The sequence below is a fragment of the Sciurus carolinensis genome, chromosome 14 (genome assembly GCF_902686445.1).
Source record: "Sciurus carolinensis chromosome 14, mSciCar1.2, whole genome shotgun sequence".
Classification (NCBI taxonomy): domain Eukaryota; kingdom Metazoa; phylum Chordata; class Mammalia; order Rodentia; family Sciuridae; genus Sciurus; species Sciurus carolinensis.
The window spans coordinates 27,832,949-27,857,383 of NC_062226.1; the positions used below are offsets into that span (position 1 = coordinate 27,832,949).

The window sequence follows — 24,435 nt, forward strand, 5'->3', positions numbered from 1 at the left end:
TCTCTCTAGATATTTCCAGCATTTCTCTTAAATTTCAGTTAAAAACCAAAAGGCCCATTCTTGATTAAGACTGGAAAACTACTTTAGAGACATTAGATAGTGAGGATTTAAGTCATGCAATCAGTTTACCTCTTGGGTGGGGTCTCTCTGGCCACTGCCTGCTGCCTGGCCACTGGTGTTCTCACGAAGGCTGTTCTCCATCAGTGTGTCAACCTGAACAAGCTGGAACCCATACCCACAGAGGTCCGGCTCATCAACAAGTCCATGGAGCTGCTGGATGAGAGGAAGTTCTGGGCGGGCATTGTGTTCACGGGAATCACTCCAGGCAGTGCTGAGCTGCCCCATCACGTCAAGTACAAGATCCGAATGGACATTGACAACGTGGAGAGGACAAACAAAATCAAGGATGGGTAAGTTGAGTCCCATCACACCGGCCCTGTCTTGGGAAGTCAAGACAGCTGCTATGTCTAGAGCTACTTTATTTGAATTAATCATTTAGTAGAAATTTCAATGAAAAATCACTGGTTACAGTATGATTTTGATAAAACTGGTACATTCATTGCTGGGGGGCTGTGATTTCCAAGGTCATAAAATATTAGTATCTTCTGATTCAGCTTTTCCAATCAAGAGAGCTAATCTCAAGGAATTAAGTCAGCAGAAGAGAAGGGAAAAACAACCTTTAGGTTCTTCATGCTAACACTATTTGTTTTACTGAAGAGAAGCAAACAACCAATAAGAAGGGAATGGTTAAGTAAATTTTGTCATGTCCACTCCATGCAGCGTTAAGTAGTCAGGAAGGTGGAAATAAAAAGCAAAAACAAAATATAGTCTGTTTATTCTGCTTGTTTCTTTTTAGAAATATGTGTACACATTGACTAAAACCAGAAATTAAGTTACAGAAATAAAAAGAGTGACTTGAGAAAGGTGGTGGGATTGTGGGTGATGGGATTTTCTTACTGGAGGTCTCTGAGAAATGTTCACTCACCTGTGGTTTGGTTTAGGTACTGGGACCCTGGTCCTCGGGCTGACCCCTTTGAGGATATGCGGTACGTCTGGGGGGGCTTCGCCTACTTGCAGGATGTGGTGGAGCAGGCAATCATCAGGGTGCTGACGGGCACCGAGAAGAAAACTGGTGTCTATGTGCAGCAGATGCCCTACCCCTGTTATGTCGATGACATGTAAGTTACCAGCCACTACCAGCTTTATTTAAATAACCAGTTAGCACTGTTCCACGTAGAACGTGTGTGTGTGTGAGTGTGTAAGTGAAAATAACTAGCCAACTGTAGATGGTCATTAGTTCCATCCATGTGGCAGAGAGGTGCACATGTGCACATGCTTAGTAATCTTTCCTCCTTTCTCATCTCTGGTTACCTAGACTTTATTTTTTACACTCTACCCTTTTGGTCAAAATTTACCCAATTTGTAAAATTTGTCATGACAAACACATACCAGTACACATATGCACATCCTCCCAAACCCAGAGATAGTACATGTGTGAAAGCAGATTTCCTGTAAATTTGTCCACTTCCTCTAAATGATTGTTGCACCACATTTTGAAGGAATGCATGTGAGACTGAGCAAAGGTATGACTCTACATCATGCACAACCATAGGAACGAAAAGTTGTACCCCATTTGTGTACAGTGATCAAAATGCAGACTGTAAAAATTAAAAAAAAAATTAAAAATAAATAATTTAAAAGAAAAACATATTTGTCTTAGACTTTTTAGATAATCTTTTAGCACTTAGTCACTAAAGAGCCAAGTTCTCATTATGGGAACTGTGCCTTGGGAACTAATGATTTTTCATAAAGAATGGGCAGAGGTAGGTGTAGTTATTACAGGCATCTCAAATATGTCAAGTCTCTCCAAATTCTGGATATTTTCTTATTCTCTCTGTGTGTGTGTGTGTTTGTGTGTGTGTCTGTGTGTGTGTGTGAAAGAGCAGTATTCCTCTGCATTTGGTCTCTCTTGCATTGAACTACCTGTTTCCTTGTATGGTGAACTCTAGCTTTTCCAGGTCACCAGAAATTCTTTTTTCTACCTGAAATGATTGGCCAGAATTTTTTCAAAGGAAGACTTTTCCAAAGAGCCCCCAAGCCCAGGCTTACTTTAGGAAGATGTCTTAGGATGAGGGCACTGGAGTTCAGAGGCATTAGGGAGCTTTGCCTGTGGTCATGTAGAAAGTACATAAGCAGCACAGAGGGGATTTGGGGACTTGAACCTCAGCTTTTGGGATCCAAACTCCACGTCCCCTTACTTTGTAGTCCAGTATTTCCTGTGCTAGTCTGGAATCTGAAATGTTTCTCTGCAGTGTGACGAGAATTAAACTAAGCATGTCAGTAGTGAGATGACTTTGGAGATGCTGAACTCCTGTGAGAGATTGAGTTGGAATTTTACTTTTTAGCTTTGGTTTTCAGCTTTACACTATCTCACAGCTACCTAGTTACTAAAGCAAGCCTCCCAAGAAATTTGGGTTGGCAGTACTTCACTAGCCAGCTTTTATCTCTGTGTCAAACTGCTCATGAAGCATTGGGCAACCTGTACATTTTGGAGTCTAGGGGCCTGTCCTGAGTGGTTCAGATGTGGTGCTTCTCTAGCATACAGGCTCGGAGGACTTGACCCCTGATCCTAGCTCACACCTGTCTTTTGGTCTTCCCTGCCCTTCCTTGCTGGCTTCAGCTTCCTGCGGGTGATGAGCCGGTCAATGCCCCTCTTCATGACGCTGGCCTGGATCTACTCTGTGGCTGTGATCATCAAGGGCATTGTGTATGAGAAGGAGGCGCGGCTGAAGGAGACCATGCGGATCATGGGCCTGGACAACGGCATCCTCTGGTTTAGCTGGTTCATCAGCAGCCTCATCCCTCTGCTTGTGAGTGCCGGCCTGCTGGTGGTCATCTTGAAGGTGAGGCTGCTTCACTTGCTCTTCCCTGCCAGGGAACTCCTAAACAGCCCAGTATGAGTTCAAGTAGGGGAAGAATAAAAGCCAAAACTCTAGGAGGGAAAGAGGAACCTTACCTGCTATATCCTGTAATCCCTCATTTTAGGGTTGGAGAGTGAGGTCCAGAGAGGAGCAGTGACTTGACCAGGGTCCACCCAGCTGGTTAGTAGCTAAGATGTGCTGGAAACCAGGGCTGAGGCTTTCCAGGATCCAGCAAATATCTAACTGCGCCATACTCTCTGCTTTACAGTGTAGCTATTGGTTTCCTTAGACGTATTGGGTGGTGATTCTTCCTGAGTTCCTAAAAACAATAATCAGAAGGATATCTGTTGGTGCAGGTTAGGTTGTCAGAAGCAGAGGCTGAGTGTGGCACGTGGGTATTCATTAGGGATCAACAGTTGTGGCAGAGATGAAGCAGGTGGGATTGGCAGAGGGAGGAGTGGCACCGTGATGCAGGGCCAGTGCCATGGAGTGCGCTGGAGGGCATCCAACTGCAGGCATCCTGCACTGAGCTGAAGTGTCCAGTAAATTAGCCTCCCCAGGGCGTCAGTCATTGGATGTGGACAGGCTGTGCCCCAGGGCCAGGCGGCTCTCTTTAGCTGACACCAGAGGCCACCTTGAGACAGCCAGCTAGTAAGCCCTCCCTTAAAGCAGACTCTGGGCAGTGCCGTTCTGTGTGTGTCCTATACACTAATATACGTCACAATTTTCTTTCTCCACACTTATTTATATAAAGATCTATCATGTAAAATTAAAAGTTTTTGCAAAGAGGGAGGAGTGCAAAGGGACAGGAAATGACGTTCACTTTAATACTGGCCACTCTTTGTTATGAATAAGAAGCTGCTGATGCCAAGTCACTGTATAAAGCATATCCCATGTCCTGCCTTGTTACCTCCTCACTAAGTGACCCATCGAGCATGCAAGGAAAGGAGGCTAAGGAAGGCCAAAGTTTCACCAAGGCACACAGCAGGACTGCAGAACCAAGATTTGAATGCATTCTCTCTAAGTCGGGAACAAAGATCCCACAGATCATGCAAGTGAGTGCTTGGGTTTGTGAAGGCAGCACTTAATGGGCCTTTCCTTCCCAGTTAGGAAACCTGCTGCCCTACAGCGACCCCAGCGTGGTGTTTGTCTTCCTGTCCGTGTTTGCCGTGGTGACCATCCTGCAGTGCTTCCTGATTAGCACTCTCTTCTCCCGGGCCAACCTGGCAGCAGCCTGTGGGGGCATCATCTACTTCACACTGTACCTGCCCTACGTCCTGTGCGTGGCGTGGCAGGACTACGTGGGTTTCACAGTCAAGATCTTTGCCGTGAGTAATTTTGGACCCGCTGTAGCAGTTGTAGTCACAGCCACACCAGGTGCTTGACCTCCCCTGATGTTGCCCATGAGTAGAAGCAACAAGCTGAGAATACAAGCTGTTGAACCTCAGTTCTAGATCCTAAGTTCTTTGAAGGCAGGGCTTCTGGGTTATTAAATTGTTTATCTCTGTGAGTGCTGGTTGGATTGATTGAATGGAATGTTTCCTTGATCAAACCGTACCTTGAACCTGGTTGGGGGTAAATTGGGAAGAGCTTTAGGCAATAGCCTCCCAGGTCTGTTGAAGCTTCCTGCAAAGTCACAGCCACAAATAGGAGTGAAAGTTCTTGAGGTTAAAGATGGCTCATTCTTGACTCTTGCCTTCCTTGTGTCCAGTATGGTGTGTGGCTTGAGTAATATTCATGAACTGAGCAAGACTTAGGAGCAGGTATACTGCAGATCCCTGAGTTAGATATTTCCTTTCCTTGAACAGAGTAGGAGTGACCTTTGAGGGTATGAGAGCCCCTATAAGAGCAACTTGCCAGCTGTCCCCTGGATCATTTACTTATAAGGGAAACTGACTGTCACTCACAGGGTACTTAAGGTGCCTCAGTCTAGGCCCCACAGACATTTGCAGCCCCAAACAGGCTCTTATACAGATCCTGAATGTTCCCTGGCTGAGCAGGGAGCCTGTAAAGAAAGACCTTGATGAATGTCACTCTGTGCAGGGGGTGGGGGCAGGGGACTGGATAGGTGAGTCTTGGAGCATCCTTGGAAGCATAACATTTTACAATTTATACATGCTGTCTTGCATGAATTTATAAAATGTGTGTGCTTAATGAGTAGTTATAAATGGAATCATTTTATATGCTGTAAGGGAGCCCACTCCCCTAAAGGGACTCTGTAGGTGAATACTTCTGTATCCTATAATTGATCTATTTTGCAAATTCAAATTTCTCGTAAGAAGTTATGGGAAAATGAGAGTGGCAAGGAATGAGATTAACTAGATAAGTGACTTTTGCCTCTTTCTCTCAGAGCCTGCTATCTCCTGTGGCCTTTGGGTTTGGCTGTGAGTACTTTGCCCTTTTTGAGGAGCAGGGCATTGGCGTGCAGTGGGACAACCTCTTTGAGAGCCCCGTGGAGGAAGATGGCTTCAACCTCACCACTTCCGTCTCCATGATGCTGTTTGACACCTTCCTCTATGGGGTGATGACCTGGTACATTGAGGCCGTCTTTCCAGGTACACTGAGCTTCCTCACTGTTTTGGCCATCTGTTAGGGAAAGAATTCTGGCTGCAGAGCTTTCCTTTCTTTGTGTTGGAATTTCTTCAGGACATGGGGCTCCCTGAAAAGTGGTTTGGACTTTAGACCTATGGCAAACAAATAGTTCCAGGAGAGGCAACCAATGCTGAAAGAACAACCATTACTACTACTATGGCAATCATTTCTTGAGCACTGTGTGTTAGGCACTATGCAAAGTGTTTTATATACTGTGGGGTTCATTTAATCCACAGAAGGCTATACTGTTATAACCAATTATTTCTCAAATGAGAGAACTGTGACTCAGAGAAGTTAAGTAACTTGCCTGAGGTCACTCAGCTCCTAAGTGCTGGTGCTCAAAGGTGAACCCAGATGGGCTACACTGGATCAGCAAGCCAGGAGATTCCTCCCAGTGCTGATTCAATTCTGTAATTCTATGTCCCCAGGGAAGGTAACTTTAGAGGAGTTCTGTTTTCTGATTACAGATTGTGAATAATACAATTTGTTGGCTCTATGATTTTACCTGTGATTTAAATCAAATTAGTAGTCAAAAAAAATTCATTTTGATACTTTCATTAACAAATCTTCTTGACCAAGTCCAAGAGGAACGTGCCTTGGGAAATATTCTCATGTAAGATCAAATTCAGGGAGAGTGAAGGTTTGCTCCATTTGGTTCACCTTCTGATTCTCCTCTGAGGAGGTAGACATGAGATGTTTATCACACCTTCCTGAACTTCCTTCATTGAATATGCAGTTCTGCTTCATGCAGATCTGGATTTGAATTTTGACTCCTTCACTTACTGGCTGAGTGAGCTTGTGTAGGCTGCTTACCCCTCAGTCTGCTCATCTCCCAAGTGGGGATGGTGCCTGCCTCAGGGGCATGTTGGGAGGCCTCAGAGAGGAGCAGAGTGTACGCTGTTCCTAGAAGATTTCAGCAAAGGTTAGCTCCCTTGCCACCCACTGCCATTCCAGGCTATTCCTTTTCCAAAGGCTGTGTCAAGGAGGGGTGGGTCTGGCTGGGACACCTCAGGAATACAGGAATGGTGCTCAGCTTGGATCACACTGTGCTTTGCTTTCAGGCCAGTATGGAATTCCCAGGCCCTGGTATTTTCCTTTCACCAAGTCCTACTGGTTTGGTGAGGAAAGTGATGAGAAGAGCCACCCTGGTTCCAGTCAGAAGGGAGTGTCAGAAAGTAAGTACTGCTGTCCTGCCCTCCTCTAACTGTGTGCTGACAGGTCAAGTGATGGACAGATCCTGCACTTTATTCTGAAGTCACTTTAAATAAGCCAGACCTAAGAATCCAAAGGTCTCATGTTTTCTCTGATAGGTGGAAGCTGACCACAATGAAGAGATGAATAGAAGTGCGATAGATTAGACAAGGGGGAACGGAGGGAAGGTAGGGGGGTAAGCAAAGGAAAGACAATGAAATGAATCTGACTTAGTTTTCCCCTGTACCTGTGTATGAAAACAACACAGTGAATCCCACCACCATAGACATCCACAAGAATGGGACTTGAACTAGAATAAGATGCATTCCATGCTTCTATAATTATATCAGAATGAATTCTGCTGTCATATATAACTAAAAAGAACCAATACAAATAAAATAAAGTATCCAAAAAAGATGAATAAATACATGAATGCAAATAAAAAAAAATAAAATCACTTTAAGGACAAAGAAATCTCGCACAAAGTACCTGTTCCAAATTGTCCCATGCCATTCATGTCCAAAGCTGTGGACCTGATGGGGAGTCCTGTATGGGTCCCTGGGGAACATTTCCTCTTTTCTTGGCTCCTAGGAAAGTGTCTTTGGATCCCTGTGCCTTCACCTCCTGCTCTCTTACTATCATACTGTCCTAACGAGCTAGTGGGAAGAGGTCAAGGAAACCTCGCTGCCTGCCTTGCCCTGGCAACCCATGTGAAAGTCCACGGAGATGGGCACCAAGTGGCTCTCCTCGAGCTCGTCCTATCTCTTTTTATTTCTTTCTACTTTTTTATTTGTTCTTTATAGATGTACATGGCAGTAGATTGTATTTCGACATAATGTACGTACGTGGAGTATGATTTATTCTAATTAGGATCCCATTCTTGTGTCTGTACATGATGTGGAGTTTCACTGGTGGCGTTTCTTAATGTTTTCACCATTCACTACCCAGAGGCCTGATCCTCTCCTGCTCCCGACTGCAGGTAGAGATGCTCCCGGTTCAGCAGAGGCTCTGCCTTCTGGGTTCTCTGGCTAGGTTTGTGCTCAGTGTGGATCCTTCCAAAGTAGTTAGTAGGTCCCTCTTCTGCTGATCTCTTGTGTGTCCTTTCCCCGAAGGCCAGTGGTAAATGTATGAAGCTCCTTCGTGTGGTACACATGCCACTGTCCTCCTCCTGCTCTTCCCACTCTCCTTCTCTGCCTCCTCTCTTGCACCCAGCTTCTGTTTCAGCCACTCAGAATCGTTTACAGGTGCTGGAACCTGACGCATTGTTCCGTATCTCTGTACCTTTGCCTGTACTGTTTCCTTCCTGGGTAAGGGGCGGTCCTTTTCTCCTGCTTTCCTGCTGTTTAAACGCCTCACTCTTCAAGATCTGTTTCAGTATTCCCTCCCTGGAGCAGCCCTTCTAGATTCTCCTTCCTCTGAGCTTCTGTGGCATGTAAAACAAAACACAAAAATACAAAAATCCCCAAAAGTTTCATATTAAAATAATGGTAGACTCACAAGAAATTACAAAACAGTTGTGAGACAGGGTTCTCTTGGCTCTTCCACCTAGTTTCCCTCCAGGGGTGGCACCATGTGTAACTGTAGCATAGTATCAAAACCATGCCATTGACACTAGTACAATTCACACACCTTCATATTCTTTCAGTTTTTACATGCGCTCAGTCCTGTGTGTGTGTGTGTGTGTGTGTGTGTGTGTGTGTATGTGTGCATTTAGATCTGTACAGTTTTATCACATACACATTCATGTCATCACCGGCTCAATCAAGATGCAGAACTGGGCGGGGTACAGTGGCACATGCCCGTAATCCCAGTGGCTTGGGAGGCTGAGGCAGGAGGATTGTGAGTTCAAAGCCAGCCTCAGCCAAAGCAAGGCACTAAGCAACTCGTGAGACCCTGTCTCTAAATGAAATACAAAATAGGGCTGGGGATGTGGCTCAATGGTTAAGCGTCCCTGAGTTCAATCCCCAGTACCAAAAAACAAAATGCAGAACTGTTCCATTACCACAGAGCTCTCTCCTGTTACCACTTAACAGTCACAGCTACCTCCCTTCTTTCTTGCGCCCTGACGCCTGTTGACCTAACCACTCATCTGTTTCCATTTTCTCCAATTTTCTTGTTTCCAGAATGTTTTGGAAATGGAACCATACAATGTAACTTTTTGGTATATATATTTTTATTACCCAGCACAGTTTCATAAAGATCCACTTAAGTTGTGGTGTGTATCAACAATTCATTCGTTTTCCTTGCTGAGTGGTATCCCGTGATATGCATGTCATAGTTCCATGGCATTTTCAGACGTGTTTTTAAAACAGCCATTAGCATTCTATATTTTAATTGCTAGTCAAGTCTTTCTCCCTCAATAGACTGTGAAATTTGCTTTATCATTTAATTCCGACACCAATGCCAAGACGGGCCCTAAATAAATAGGTATAGGCTCCTGCTTGCTTTTGAAACCAGAGTGGCCATGGCTAAAGGCCAGTTCTGAGAGTCCAAGTGCAGCTCCCCTTGTCCTTACATTCCACTTTCAGTATATTCTGTGGGTTCATTCCTGTCTCCTCTCTTTTCTCACAGTCTGCATGGAAGAGGAACCCACTCACCTGAAACTGGGTGTGTCCATTCAGAACCTGGTGAAGATTTACAGAGATGGCATGAAGGTGGCTGTTGATGGCCTGGCACTGAATTTTTATGAGGGCCAGATCACCTCCTTTCTGGGTCACAATGGAGCAGGGAAGACAACCACCATGTAAGAAGGGGATGTGGCCGTAGAATCTGCTGCTAGAAAGTTCTGAGGAAATTGAGTTGGTTGCTAGGGCAGGATAGAGCACATCAGGAGGTGACAGGTGTAAAAACATCACATAGTCATGAGTATGATTTCCAGCTGCTAGTCTTTGCTGGATATTTTTTTCTTCAACCTAAAACAGGGCGGGTGTTTTGATGACCTTTCTCATGTAGTACTCAGAATTCTGCAGTGTTCTTGGAATCTGAGGCTTTGACTGCTCTGAGAAAGGGTCTCCTTCTGAGCTGGTTTGGTCAGAACTGTGAAGCAAAAATCTGGAAAGAAAGATTAGACATCGAAGGGAGATGGCAATTTCCAGAAACCCTGTCTCTAAGCAGATGTGGGAATGGGCTTTTGGCCCCCATTGTCCATGAGGACCTTCTGCCTGGCAGCTTCAGAAGTAGGTAAGGGTCACAAAACAGTAATTAACTTCAGTGGTTTTTTTCTTTCTTTATTTCTTTTTTTTTTTTTTTAAGAATTTTAATAGCTCAGTGGTAGAGCTCTTGCCTGGCATGGGTGAGGCCCTGGGTTTGATCCTTAGTACCATAAAAAAACAAATAAAGGTTAAATTCAGTGGCTTTCAATATGGCCCCTCAGCCATTCCAAAGGGAAGATCTTCAAGGGTGATGTTTTTTTTCTTGTTTTTCTTCTTTTTTTAAAATATAGAATCAATATATTGTGCTATAGCTGCTGAACATTTTTTAAGACACTTGAAAATCTTACCAACACAAACTTTATTATTATTATTATTATTATTACTACTACTACTACTACTACTACTACCACCAGTGTTTGAACCCAGGGGAACTTTACCACAGAACCACATCCTCAGTCTGTTTTATTTTTTATTTTGAGATGGTTCTTGCTTAGATGCTGAGGCTGGCTTTAAAATTTTGATCCTTCTGCTTCAGCCTCCTGAGCCGCTGGGATTCCAGGTGTGCCCCACCACACCTGGCTTAACACAAACATTGTTTTTATCTTTGAATAATTTGTTCTGATCTGTCTGTTTTTCATGGACATAATGTTAGGTATACAAAATACATATTTGAAGGTTACTTTCCATTGTATATTGGAAGCTTCATTTTTCAAATGCTCATACTTTGCTTTGCTGGGAATCTTTTAGGGTCCATCAGAAAGGAATAGAAGCAGGGGGTTGGTACCCTCTGCTCACCCTGGATGTTCTGCAGTTGTCGGGGAGGGTCAGCCCTGATGCCTGCATTTGTTATTGTCCTCAGGTCCATCCTGACTGGGTTGTTCCCTCCTACCTCGGGCACTGCCTACATCTTGGGAAAGGATATTCGCTCTGAGATGAGCACCATCCGGCAGAACCTGGGGGTCTGTCCCCAGCACAATGTTCTGTTTGACATGTGAGTACTGCAGCATGTTGAGAAGAGAGGCCCCTTTTTGGATGTAGGAGTTTGGGTGAAATGAGAGTTAGGCATTTTGCCTTCTTTGGAGATAGCAGTACTTATCTCCCTAGCACACTGAGACCTGTTGTCCTTCGATTTTAGGAAAGTCAGGGGTGAATGTTTGGGCAGGAGATGTCACTTCAGTCCAGATGGCTAATGGGAGCTCAGGAAGCAGTGTACGTCATCGTGTGCTTCTGCACGGTCTTTCATCCCGTCCTCTCCCCTGTCCCTGAAGTTCTGGTGCATTGACCTCTTCCCGCCCCATGAGGCCTCCAGGGCACTTGGTACAATGGCCCTGTGTTCATTGCTCATGACATTTGCTCCCACTCAGCTTGTCCCATCAGCGAGTGGGCCCCCAGAGAGCCCTCATAGTTGAGCAGAGAAAACCTGAACTCTGACCTTGGGCAAAGCCTTTTGCCCTTGTAGGTCCCATTTTTTCCTAAAAAATGAGCAACTTGGGCTTCTGGGCTCGCCAGGAACCTCCTTTTGCTCAGAGTCCGAGGTTCTTCGAGATTCAGGGGATGCTTCTCCAGGTTAATGCTGAGCCAGCATGATTGATGGAACTATGGGTGAGACCTTTGAGAACCTGAAATGCAGATTGCAATTGCTGCTGCCTGGTGGCTAAGCTGTGAGGAGTAGCTTAGAAATGAGCTGTTACCTTTAAGTGTTGACTTCCTGAGCAGCTCATGTCGTCGTTGTCTGTTGTTCTACCTTGAATCTTTCCTTTTGATTTTTTTTTAGAAATTGATAAATTGGGGATTGAAATGGAGAAAACTAATATATGCATTTATGAATATGTCAAAACAAAATCTACTGTTATGTACGACTACAGTGCACTAAAAATAAAAATAAAAGAAATTGATAAAATTTAGAAAGAAAGGTAGGCTTGAGGTTAGGGTAGAAGAAAAACATGCACATTCTTTTCTATTCTGGGTCAGGAGACAGTATATTCTGGTGCATCCTGCAGGGCCCAGAGCTGACCTGCCCACTCTGTCCCCAGGCTCACTGTGGAAGAGCACATTTGGTTCTATGCCCGCCTGAAGGGGCTTTCTGAGAAGCATGTCAAAGCAGAGATGGAACAGATGGCCCTGGATGTTGGTCTGCCGCCCAGCAAGCTGAAAAGCAAAACAAGTCAGTTGTCAGGTGAGTTCCTGAGCAACTTCCCTGTCTTTCCCCCTCCTCCTCACCTATACATACACAGAGGAATGGCTGCCCAGGGTCCCAGGCAGGGTGGAAGGGTAACAGACCCTTTTCCTGGGCTTGTCTCCGGATGGGAGCCTCTATTCATCTCTCACCATCTCTGCCTTCACTCACCATCTGGGGCTGGTCACAGAGCCTGTCTCTTGCTCTGTCTTGCAGGTGGGATGCAGAGAAAACTGTCTGTGGCCTTGGCTTTTGTTGGGGGATCCAAGGTTGTCATTCTGGATGAGCCCACAGCTGGTGTGGACCCCTACTCCCGCAGGGGAATATGGGAGCTGCTGCTGAAATACCGACAAGGTAACTGAGGTGCACTCTGAGGCGCGGACTCAGGGAGACAAGGGTTCTTGAGACGTATGGCTGTATCTCATGGCTGCTCTTGCAGGGGTAACAGAATTGCTTCTCAAGGAAAAAAATGGAATTTTTGCTAAAGTTCAGTGTCCACCTGTAGTGTGGATATGGGAGGCCTGGTTTGTAAAACACTTGAAGCTTATGCTTCATTACCTGGAGGCCTGCAGGAACAGAAACGGCATGGACTTACATGTGTGTATTACAATTATGTTACCCCGAAGACAGATTCCTGAGAGCAGAGGCTCTGTTCACTGCTTTGTCCTTAACTTGTTGTGCTAAATTTGTTTGTTGAAAGAGTGGATGTAAAATGAATGGAATGAGAAAGTACAAGAGCATGTTTGGCAGTGTGCTTAGAGCTATGTTGTGGTACACCTGTCCAGCCCTGATGCTTTGGAAAAGTCACTTAGCTTGGCTCCATTTCCTTACCTATTATAAGAGAGGTGCTTTCCTCATGAAGGGTTAAATTAAATGAGAATACACATAAACCACCTAGTATGCTTCCTGATACCTTGCAAGTTCTAAATAAATGCTTTGCCAGTCTAGGGGTCATGACCACAGGGTTGAAGTCAGCTTTCAGTCTTTCTTGCCTGCTCACCCCTGCCGATATCTCTGTAGTCCTTGCTACTACCATCAATAAGAAAAGACAGGACTCACCTGTCCCACATCCTTGTGTTTGTGCCTGGCAGGCCGCACCATTATTCTCTCTACACACCACATGGATGAAGCAGACATCCTGGGGGACAGGATTGCTATCATTTCCCATGGAAAGTTGTGCTGTGTGGGCTCCTCCTTGTTCCTGAAGAACCAGCTGGGAACAGGCTACTACCTGACCCTGGTCAAGAAAGATGTGGAATCCTCCCTCAGTTCCTGCCGAAATAGCAGCAGCACTGTGTCATACCTGAAAAAGGTGAGCTGCAGTCTCAGTGCTGGGCCGGGCAGTCAGGACTTATTGGCTGTGGATGGCTTGTCCACCTCTGTCCCAGTCCCCCAAGATGCGGCCACCGTCTCCCTGCTCTGTATACTTTGCACTCACATCATACAGTCTATGTGGAAAGTTTTGGAGCCCTCTGTTCTTGTGCTAGTTTTGTTGAATCTCATTTCCTTTTTCCTATTCAATGAATGATGGAGAAGGTCCTTTGAGGACTTTATTATGTCACAGAAAAGAGACTAGCTAAGAGGTAAGAGTTGGCTACAAAATGTCCTTCCATTCCTGCTTATTATTTTTAAATCTCACTGACCTTCACTTTTAAACTATAAAACACAAATATTTATTAAGCACTTATTTCATCCCACACAGACTCTGGGTGTAAAAGAAAATAATACTAATAGTTATGTTTTGTTACATTTACAATTTTTTTCCATCTATCATCTCAGAGTACAGAGCAATCCTAGGAAGACAGTGCGTGATTACTATCCCAGATGAGGGAAGTGAGACCTATAGGAATTGGTTAGCTAATTTAAGGTCATCTAAAAAATAAATAGCAGGTGGGACTAGAATCCCCAAACCAGGCATATTCTCTCCTCTGTCACAGTACATGCCTGAGATTTATTTGTGTATTGAATAATAGCATCTAATACATCTTAATTCTAACCTTGAACTCCTGTCCACTTACTTACCACCTTTTAACTAGAAACTTTTTACTGAAGTGTGGTCTGAGGACCAGCAGCATCAGGATTACCTGGGAACTTGTTAGAAATTAAGCAACTTAGGTCCAATTCAGACCTACTGACTCAGAATCTGCATTTTAATGAGGTCCTCGAATGATTGAAAACACGTTAAAGCTTAGGATGCACTGAACTAGACAAATAGCCAAATCAATCCCATGCTTGCAATGATTGGCACATCCTGATTGCATCATCCCTGCCAAACCACGGTTTTGTTGACAGCTCTGCTTCTCGACCCCTTACCCAGGAAGCAAGGCTGTTCACATGGCTCACGCATCGCACAGTGGCCTCTGAAGCCCTGGCTGCCAGCTTCATGCATCCCAGGAAAAGCTTTTGCTCTAGTTCTTACACAATAGAGCTTCTTGGAAGCCCTCTCTGGCAAAGGTGGTGGTGGTTGTACCTTGCTCGGTCCCTGACCCATTCTCACCTCCTTCTTTGCCATCAGGAGGACAGTGTTTCTCAGAGCAGTTCTGATGCTGGCCTGGGCAGCGACCATGAAAGTGACACGCTGACCATCGGTAAGGACTCTGGGGTTTCTCATTCAGGTGGTGCCTGAGCTTCCCCCAGCTGGGCAGAGTGGAGGCAGAGGAGGAGAGGTGCAGAGGCTGGTGGCGCTGACTCAAGGTTTGCTGCTGGGCTGGGCTGGGTGGCTGTGGGAGTGGATGCAGCTTGGTGGTGGTGGCCTGGTGCTTGCTGGGGAGCCTGGGGCTTGGTCTGGGAGCTGGCAGGGCAGTGTCCCAGAGCACTGAGATGACTGGGGCTTGGGGTATCCCTTAGGGGAGTGGATCTGGCTGGACACTGGATGAGGAGTTGAGTGTCAAGCCAGCAGGGAAGGAATTGAGCTTAGTATTTAAGGAAGGTAAGAGCCCAGGAGATAAGAAACAGCCTTTCAGGCTTTCCTCAGGCAGTGTATATGGGAGACCAGTGTCTTCAGGAGCATATGGAACAGAAATCATGACCTGGCCATCTCTGCTTAGTTCTAACAGCTGGCTTTTCCCAGGAGGACTTCTGCTTCTATGACCTGTTTGATTAGCTTCTATTGAGGTAAATAGAGGAAAGTCCTCTTTGAAAGTTTAGGGAAGGCTAAAGAGTCTCTGATGGTTTCTTAAGTTTTTTACTGAAGAATCCCAGGGTGTAAGCTCTAGACACCAGATTTTCAACCTCGGCAAGTCATCTATCCATCCATTATACATCGAGTACCTACAGTGTGCCTGGTTTTCACTCTATAAAATGAATGAGATCCAGTCCTTGTCCCCTGGAATTCTTAAGAGTTGAGCATGTGGAATGGCCAAAGTATCTCGGACAGTGCAGTGTATAAGCAGCGGGCTTCTGAGGAGTAGACAAAGGGCATGACTGGCCCTTGCTGTGGAGCCTCTGAGCTGACTGACCTCCTTGTACTGTGGTCCCTGCAGATGTCTCGGCCATCTCCAACCTCATCAGGAAGCATGTGTCTGAAGCCCGGCTGGTGGAGGACATTGGGCATGAGTTGACCTACGTCCTGCCATATGAAGCTGCTAAGGAGGGGGCATTTGTGGAACTCTTCCATGAGATCGATGACCGGCTCTCAGACCTGGGCATCTCCAGTTATGGCATCTCAGAGACTACCTTGGAAGAAGTAAGTTAGGTGGCTGACTCAATCATAGCAGGCTCAAACACCTCAAGGCCAGACAGGCAGACTACACTGGGAATAGGATCACCATGGTGTGAGTCACTGAGATTTTAGATTATTGATATTAGTAATGCCAGCCCCAGTGAATCGGTTAAGATCATTGTGGGAGATAGCAGGAAAGAAGTATTAGGATTGTCCCTGGTGTGGTTGTGTCAACTGGACTCATGCATCATAAGAAATGACCAACATTTATAGTTTACCGGGGCCAGGTGCTAATAAGTTGTATGTTTTTGGTGTTTTTTTTGTTTGTTTGGTTTGCTTTTTAATATTTGTTATCTTGTTTAATCCTCATAATAAGACAAGAAAATTAACATTCAGGGCTGTTGAGTTGGAATTCTGAATGGGGGGGGTTGGGCATTAAAACCCAGGTTGTTTTTATGATGTAGTAATACCTCTGTTTAGAGATGCATCACAGACTTTGAAGCCCGGGTGGGCTATAAAAGTTGTCTGGCCTGGTGATCCCCATGCTAGATTGTGTAGTAGCCATCTGGGGATATTACTGATAATAAAAATTCTAGTTCTCAACTCTGATGTCTTTGAATCAGAATTCTTGGAAGTAAGACCTTAGGTCTGTACTTGTATTGCATATTGCATTTATCCTACACAGTGTTCTATAGACAAGCGTTTGGAACTCATTGATCTCATTCAGATTCTTCTCTGATGTTTGGACCTCTGCCATGTTATTTCTAGTGATGAGGAGCCCATTTCCTCCTGACCATTCTGTCTTGGATATCTTAGTACAGTGCTGTCCTATGCAAAAATGTGGAGTCACAGCCCTGAAAGAAACCACTTAATTTACTTCCTATAGGTTCCTAACAGATTTCCTCTGTTGCAGTGTCCTAATGTCATAGCTGTGTTTTGGAAATGATTATCCGGACGGATAGTTCTCACCACTGAGGGAAGGTTTTCTGGCAAAAATAGCTCACAAGTGACTCTGATCAAGTGTTATTAATAAATGTAGCTTCCACTTTCTTTGTTAGAGATGCTAATATGCAAGTCAATAATGTAGTCAGGGTAGTGATGCATATTCTCATAATGTTGGTACTTATATTGTCACCTGCTCTTATTTTTCAGATATTCCTCAAAGTGGCTGAAGAGAGTGGGGTGGATGCTGAGACCTCAGGTAACCCTTTTGAGAGGGACTGTACACCCCGCTATCGCCTCGTGCAGGCTAACTTCACTCACCAGTGTTGTACCTTTCTCTTCACGTTGTTCTTATTTTTTTTTAATTTTTATTTTTTTCTCTTTACATTGTTCTAATACAGTCTCATTTTTAGTATATAAGCTTGTTACAGGTAGAGAAGATTTGATTTGTTTCAGATAAAATAAAATGAGGGATTCCTTCCTTTTGCCTTCAGACGGTACTTTGCCAGCAAGACGAAACCGGCGGGCCTTTGGAGACAAGCAGAGCTGCCTTCGTCCATTCACCGAAGATGATGCTATTGATCCCAATGACTCTGACATAGACCCAGGTGCGTTGGGGCAAGATCTGTGTTCTATTGTTTGAACGTGAGTTTCTCTTTCATGTTCTTCTCAGCTGTTTTCTTTTGATGGACAAGATGATAGAGGCCCTACAGGTTCCAAAGGGAAGTGAAAAAATGAGAAAAGTCACCTTTTTTCCAACTTTGTGCATGTGTTTAGGTCAAACATGAAAGAGCCGTCTTCATCTTTCCCTCGGTTAGCTGAGCTCTTTCTCTTAAGATACACATAAAACAAGGGCTCCCTTTTTACTGTCTTTTCTATAGGGTTCAAGTTTCTTGCATACATTAAGTGTTTGATGGTTGAATAAGTATTTATTGAATGGATGAATGATTTTGAGAAAGTCAGGGAGGTAATTTGCTTTCATAGTTAATGTGCCCTTAGATATAGGTATTTTAGATGACTGTGTCCTTGTGGGTTTAAAATGAAAAGGAGAGGTAAGAAATCAAACAAATTTGATGTCAGGGTATCTCTGTTAGGAATCATGCATTTCAGACAAGAATTTCTACATAATTTTTATGAACAGAGAACTTTCTGGTTCTCCCAGTCCTTGGTCACACGAGCATGTGGCTCTTACGTTCTCCCTGACTTCACGCATTGTCAGTACCTGGATCATTTCAAATGTGCCCACTTTTTACCAAAAATATAAAAGATGAGAGACTGCCATTGTGTGTTCTCAAGTGTACATATCCTGTTTCATAGAATAATCTGTAAGTCCTCAGCAGTGTCTCCACTCATCTGAACGACTTGCAGTAACACCCAGGTACGTGTGAACACATCTCTGCAGGAGTCACAGGACACCTTCATTCTCTGTGCTTACCAAACTGAAAGGCAGACTGCTCCTGTTGGACATGTTGAGTCAATTAGTTTTTCTTGGATATAGAGGTGTCATGAAAACCCTTCACCTTTGTGGGATGCTTTTAGCTTCAAACACAAGCCTCCAAATGGTTTCTGAAGATCCTAGAAGAAGGAATACAATCATGTCAAAAACACCTAAGATGTAAGGTGACCTTCAGTGTTGGTTTCTTGCAGAATCCAGGGAGACAGACCTGCTCAGTGGGATGGATGGTAAAGGCTCCTATCAGGTGAAGGGCTGGAAACTCACACAGCAGCAGTTTGTGGCTCTTTTGTGGAAGAGGCTGCTGATCGCCAGACGGAGTAGAAAAGGATTCTTTGCTCAGGTAAAAAGTGCTGGTCTCTGGCTTCACGGGTGGGCTGCAGATTCTCTGACCAGTGAAGGCAGGATGCTTTTGCAGCCAAGATATAAACATTGGAGCTAGATTATCTGTATTTCCATCCCAGTTCTATTTCTTGCCAGTTGTGTATCTGTCAGCCTCAGTCTCCTCATCTGAAAAATAGGGATAATAATGTGCCTATGATACCATGTTGTCCTGAGGATAAAAATGAATAAACTCTTAGAATGGGGCTGGACATTAGTGTTTAGGGGTGTGTATGTGTGTGTTTATATGTGTATATGTGTGCCTTTTATTTTAGGGAAGAACATAAAAGGGTCAAAGTTTAGAAAAACTGGTTAGGCACATTTAGCTCTCATAACCAAGAGATGTTATGCTCAGATCTACTTGACATATGCACTTATTAGAAACATAGTTTTTCTCTAAGTTGATGTTTAACTCAAATGATAGAAAAGATACCCAGAGAGATCAGAATATAACTAGCAAGGAGGGAAGACTCAAACTACTGCCTTCATGTTGGAGTTTGTATGCTAACTTGCTTGGTTAGAAGGGTTAAAATTATTTCACCCTGTAAAAATTAAGAAATGTAGAAAAAAGTTTATACAGAGTTTTTCTTATAGATGGTATGGGTAATGCTAAGAGCATGAGTTTGGAACATACAGACCTGGATTTGAAGTCTGGTTCTGTTACTAACTGGCTTTGTGACCATGAGCAAATAACTTAACTCTTTGATCTTTAGTAACCAAGGTTTTGGATGATGGTAATGATAGTAACACCATAAATAACAACAACGTAGAGTAGTAATCATAACTGAGAATTCTCATTAAAGTACTTTCCAGTAGAACTGATCACTCAATGATAGTTTTCTGCATTGAAACCCAAGAATACTAGAGCCCAGAGTCATCATTTGAATCCTTAAGTTTTTAAAGGATAAGTTTCTCAGCAATAAATGGAAAGACCTTTGAGTTCACTTGTGAAGTATGTACAAGTCATTGTTTTCAGAGGAGGTATGTAGAAAGTTTAAGGAATTTCAAGGAGTTACATGTTTATACTTTTAGAGGTGATCATGGCAGGCAATGGCTGCTATACCCTGTGATTGGAATCACTGCTATAGAGTGGGTTTCAGGACTGTGAGATCTGAATCTCTTCTTAGTCCTCAGATTACAAAAGAGAAGACTGAGGTCTTATGGGGAAGTGATGTCATGTGGGTACATCTGTAGTAGAGTCAGACCCAGGATTCAGGACTTATGGCTCCTAGTCCAGGGCTTGTTCTCTGAGCTCTCTTCTGAGCTGAATTAGGCCCATGGCCCAGGGTGGTCTTTCTCAGTCTTCAGGGGAAGATGCAGGATCCGGCATTCTGAGTCACCCTAACATGGGGTTGCTCTTTACTCTGTGAAGTTTCTAGCTTAGTGCTTCTGCCAGATGACCAGAGACTCTGGCTTCATGCTGCCAGCTTCCAGAAAGTCCTGGAGGGAAGAGGTTTAGTGTTCAGGATCCATTGCTTCTACTCTTCCCAGAAGGCCTTGGTGGAGCTCAGCCCTGGGCCCTGTCCCCTCCTTGCTGTGCTGTGTGGTCTGGGAACTTGGTTGGACTTGCAGGGGCTTGCCCCCTGGACTTCTTCCTAATCCATATCTTTTCCTGCCATCCCCCTACTGCCTCCTCTGCCTGGTTACAGATTGTGCTGCCAGCTGTGTTTGTCTGCATTGCCCTGGTGTTCAGTCTGATTGTGCCACCCTTTGGCAAGTACCCCAGCCTGGAACTTCAGCCCTGGATGTACAATGAGCAGTATACTTTTGTCAGGTATGTGTTTGTCTTCTGTGCCCCCCGGGAGAGGAGGGTTCAAGCAGACCAAGAGTGATATGCTGAGAGCCAAAAGAACAAACTCAAGAATTCTGCAGTGCAAGGGGTTTTACCAGCTGTGGTTCAGGCCCCCATGCAAGTTACTACTGCATGCAAAGAACAGGGGACTGCCCTTGACTTAGCAGCTAGTCCTCTCTTGGGCTTTTCACCCCCCTCTCCTTATGTGCTATTGTCAGAACAGCCCTGCATGTTTTATGTGATATGCCCTGCCCTTGATAAAAATCTAAAATTGTTATAAAATATTTGGATTTTTAGAGTTATGTTTTAATTTTGTTATCTAGTCATAGGCCTTCCCTACAATGTCAAACAGAAGTTCCACATTTTTATTTTTTACATTGTATAATTCATGTAATTATTACCTACTCTTTAAATTTAGGGTATTAGCTAGTGTTAACTTTTGACAAGAATACTTCCTACTCCATAATAATCCTCTGCATGAAACAAAAGGATAAAAGAATTTCTGGATATTGTTTGGCAATGGTTTTCTTTAGTTTTCTAGGATTTATAGGCGTGTAGATGGGAGAAATATATGTGATATATAGGAGAGCTTTAAAAATGATAAAAGATAGCATATACAAACATGAATTTGTCTCTTTTTCTCCAACCCATGATTTCTTCTGAAGTAAATCAGGTTTATTTGCCCTGTTCCCTTCCCAGCTGGTGACCTCGTATTGCCTATAGCTATAAAACGTGGCATGTGTTTGTGACCTATGCCTATTATTTTTTTGCACTTTCCAGTTGTCTGTACACAAATTCAGGCAATAATATCTGCCTGTTCTTCCTGGAAAATTCTGGTTATCTTGGCCAAATGGATAATTGTGAAAGTACTTTTGAAATACGGATCCTTAACACGTTTCTTTACTTCAAATTAAAATATATATGTAAATGTGTGTATATGTGTACCACACAGGTACACACCCCACATCTTCACATATATTCCACTTTAAAGTGCTACATGCTACCCAGATGCACATTTATATGGCCAGTGTCTGAGCTTCTCATACCTAGTTTCTGTGTTTAATTCATTTTGGTTTTAAGATCCTGGCATCCAGGAAGTGCCTAATAGAGTATTTAATTTTTCTGTCTCCCAGTTCTTGGTTTAAATGAATTACTGATGGTTGCTTCCCATGTCCCCACAGTAATGATGCTCCTGAGGACACTGGCACCCAGCAACTCTTGAATGCCCTCACCAAAAACCCTGGCTTTGGGACCCGATGTATGGAAGGAAACCCAATCCCGTGAGTGTCACTTTAGCCATAAGCTGGCTTCTTGTGCTTGCCATCTGGTTTGATTTCTGATAGGCTGCATTTATCAATTGCATGCTACATTGTAACCACCATCATTTGTCTTTTGAGTCACTTTTTATTTTTAAAAAACCAATATAATAACCTAATCAGACCCATCTGGGAACACTTAGACTTCTAACATCCTGCAAAGGAAATCATTACAGACATTTGTTTACTTCTTTAGAACATTAATATTTAATTTAAATAGCACTTTGTCCTTACTCAATGCTTTTCTCACTTCTCCCCCCAACTCCTGTATTTTAGTACAACAATAGGCTGCCATTGTATATAATTTACAATTTTGCTCATTAACTTCGTCACCTTAACAACCTGAAAAGTTAGATTTTTCTGAGAGTGGACATTGCTTCTTGTTCCATTGCATATTTTTACCCTACTTCCCTTCAGAACATTTTTTAAAGAGTAAGCAAGTAAATTCAGTGATCATATGCAAATGACTCTTTGAGTACAGGAGAAGGCAAGTCAGGAGATCATGTGGTAAACAATGGAGAGGTAGAAACACGAGAGAGCTGAACGTTTCCAGGCCCATGAGGTTGTTAAACCAGAAACCAAGAATCTCTGAGGAATTATGCCACGTTGGGAAGGTGCTGGAGAACTGCAAAAGGGAAATTTTGAATTCCAAGTTTTAAAGGGGAAGGTGGCTGACCCTGCAAATGTCAGAGCAGAGAGCATGACAGATGAACATACAAGATCCAGAGCACATTTCTAAATGCTTTTATGTACTTGTTAGCTCTTAATTAGCATTGGATGGTGTGTTAGCTTCCCGCCTCTGTGAGAAACTACCAGGGAAAATCAATATACAAGGAGGAAAGATTCATTGTGACTCAAGGCTTCAGAGATCTTAGTCCATGGTCTGCTGACTGTTTCGTTTGAGCCTGTGATGAAACAGTGTTATGTGGGGAGCATGTAGTGGAGCTCACCTAAGGGAGGCCAGGAAGCACAAAGAGGAAGGAGGGGGCCAGGGCCCCAAGATCGCCTTGAAGAATGTCCCCTGGTGACCTAACTTTCTTCTGCTAGGTCCCACCTCCTAAAGGTTGTACCACGTCCCAGTGGTGCCACGAGCTGGAGACCAGCTTTGATCATGACCTTTGGGGGAGATGTAGGCTCCAGACCATAAAAGATATTACTAAATATTTCTTAGTACATAGCAATTAGCTATGGGTGGTAAATTCTATCAGCCAATATTGGTTCCCCTGACAAAAGATGATTAGGGTGGAGAAGAACACAGACGCAGCCCATCCAAACACCTGTACATGGTTTTGCAGGCAAGCAAGTTTGAAAGATGAGGTGAGATGATAAGATAGTTTTCTGGATTCACTGCCAACCACTCGAGCTGTACAGATTCATGAACTGATGCCAGCTTAGGATATGTCTGTGTGTCTGGGGATTGAACACAGGGCCTTGCACATGCTAGGCAGAAACTCTCTCTGAACTACATCCCCGGCCATCCATTTTTATTTTGAGACAAGATCTCATTAAGTTACCCAGGCTGGGCTTGAACTTGCAATCCTCCTGCCTCAGTCTTAGGAGTAGCTGGAATTATAAGCATGTGCCACTGTGCTTGATTACCATTTTGTTTTCTTTTTGTGATGCTGGGGATGTAACCCAGGACTTTGTGCTTGCTAGAGAAACTCTTTCACTGAGCCACATCCCTATCCGTAGAGGAAGGATTTGTAGGAGACAGAATGGGGTCTAGAGTTGTCCTAAAGACACAAAAGAAGCATGACCCACTGAAATCAGAGGGTTCGCAGTATTGAATCTGAGCACCACTGATCTTGTTGGAGGCAATTTAATAGAAGTGGCTCCACCTGGCAACCTCCACTGAAATTCCAATTTTAGGTTTGTAGAACGTGGTGGGACTGGAGAAAATCTGACTGGGTACTTCTCAGTGCTCTGTAACTTCATCTCAGTCAATTGTCTTTTGAAGGTTTTAGGAGCCAGTTTCAGGAGGGGACACCATGTCTTAGTTTGACATTTCCATTTAGGTAACAGGCTTTAAAGAGTGAGAGAGCAATCTGAAAAGCTGTTCATTTGATTTCATTTAATATATAAGAAAAGAGTATGAAGACTGTGACTCTAAATTGTAGAATTTTGAAACTGGAAGAGAGACTAGAAATGATAAGTCATTTTATTATACTTCTACCAGTAGCAAAAATAAGTCCTGAGAGGGCAGGGGACTTGCTTATGGTTTCATAATCATTCAGAGTTGGAGTCAGAGGTAAAGGCTCCTTGTGTTTTGTCTCCTGAGATGCTTGCAAACAACCTAGCTCTTCATAGACCAAGCACTTTCACTACTCATTTTAGAACACAGATTGGACCTTGCACTCTCCACAGGATTTTCAGCAATTTGAGCATAAAATCCAGACTCCTTCCCGGGCTCCTCTGGTCCTGCCTCACTCTCCTTATTTATCATCGCTCTTCTTAGCTCATCACATTCCAGTCACGTTGCCTTCCTGTTGTTCCTCAAATACAGAAACACTGCTTCTGGGGTCTTCCACCTGACTTTTCATTGCCTCTGCTTGGAGTATTCTTTACCCCCAGCTCTTTGCCTGGCTTGTTCTCTCTCACCGTTGACGTTGTGGCTGAATATTGCCTCTTCAGGAGGAAGGTTCTCCCCACAGGCTCTCCCCTTAGTTTGCTTTATTTTTAGCCATGTACAATCAAATTGTTTATTCGCTGTCAAGCTCCTTTTTGGCACGCAGACTCCATGAAGGCAGGGAGTTTGTCTTGCTCACTCCAGACTCACAAACATGTGCAACAGCATCTGGCACATAGCAGATGCTCAGTGTGTGTTGTGTCAACAAACGTTGGTGGGATGGATTAAACAG

At 44.0% G+C, this 24,435-nt stretch overlaps 1 protein-coding gene across 2 annotated transcripts in view; it reads left to right on the plus strand.

Annotated features, from left to right (window-relative positions):
* The window catches only part of Abca1 (ATP binding cassette subfamily A member 1), a 130,677-nt gene that overhangs the window by 81,706 nt on the left and 24,536 nt on the right, over positions 1–24,435 (plus strand). The window contains exons 13-30 of one of the 2 annotated variants that reach the window (XM_047524080.1): positions 205–410; positions 1,002–1,178; positions 2,681–2,903; positions 4,028–4,249; positions 5,272–5,476; positions 6,575–6,688; positions 9,276–9,447; positions 10,716–10,847; positions 11,890–12,032; positions 12,249–12,386; positions 13,124–13,344; positions 14,648–14,726; positions 15,515–15,717; positions 16,846–16,894; positions 17,130–17,243; positions 18,283–18,431; positions 20,119–20,243; positions 21,443–21,541. In XM_047524080.1, coding sequence (XP_047380036.1) covers positions 205–410; positions 1,002–1,178; positions 2,681–2,903; positions 4,028–4,249; positions 5,272–5,476; positions 6,575–6,688; positions 9,276–9,447; positions 10,716–10,847; positions 11,890–12,032; positions 12,249–12,386; positions 13,124–13,344; positions 14,648–14,726; positions 15,515–15,717; positions 16,846–16,894; positions 17,130–17,243; positions 18,283–18,431; positions 20,119–20,243; positions 21,443–21,541 — 2,771 coding nt within the window. Of the gene's footprint in view, positions 1–204; positions 411–1,001; positions 1,179–2,680; positions 2,904–4,027; positions 4,250–5,271; positions 5,477–6,574; positions 6,689–9,275; positions 9,448–10,715; positions 10,848–11,889; positions 12,033–12,248; positions 12,387–13,123; positions 13,345–14,547; positions 14,621–14,647; positions 14,727–15,514; positions 15,718–16,845; positions 16,895–17,129; positions 17,244–18,282; positions 18,432–20,118; positions 20,244–21,442; positions 21,542–24,435 lie in introns of both variants that reach the window. The other variant, XM_047524081.1, reaches the window with a different exon arrangement.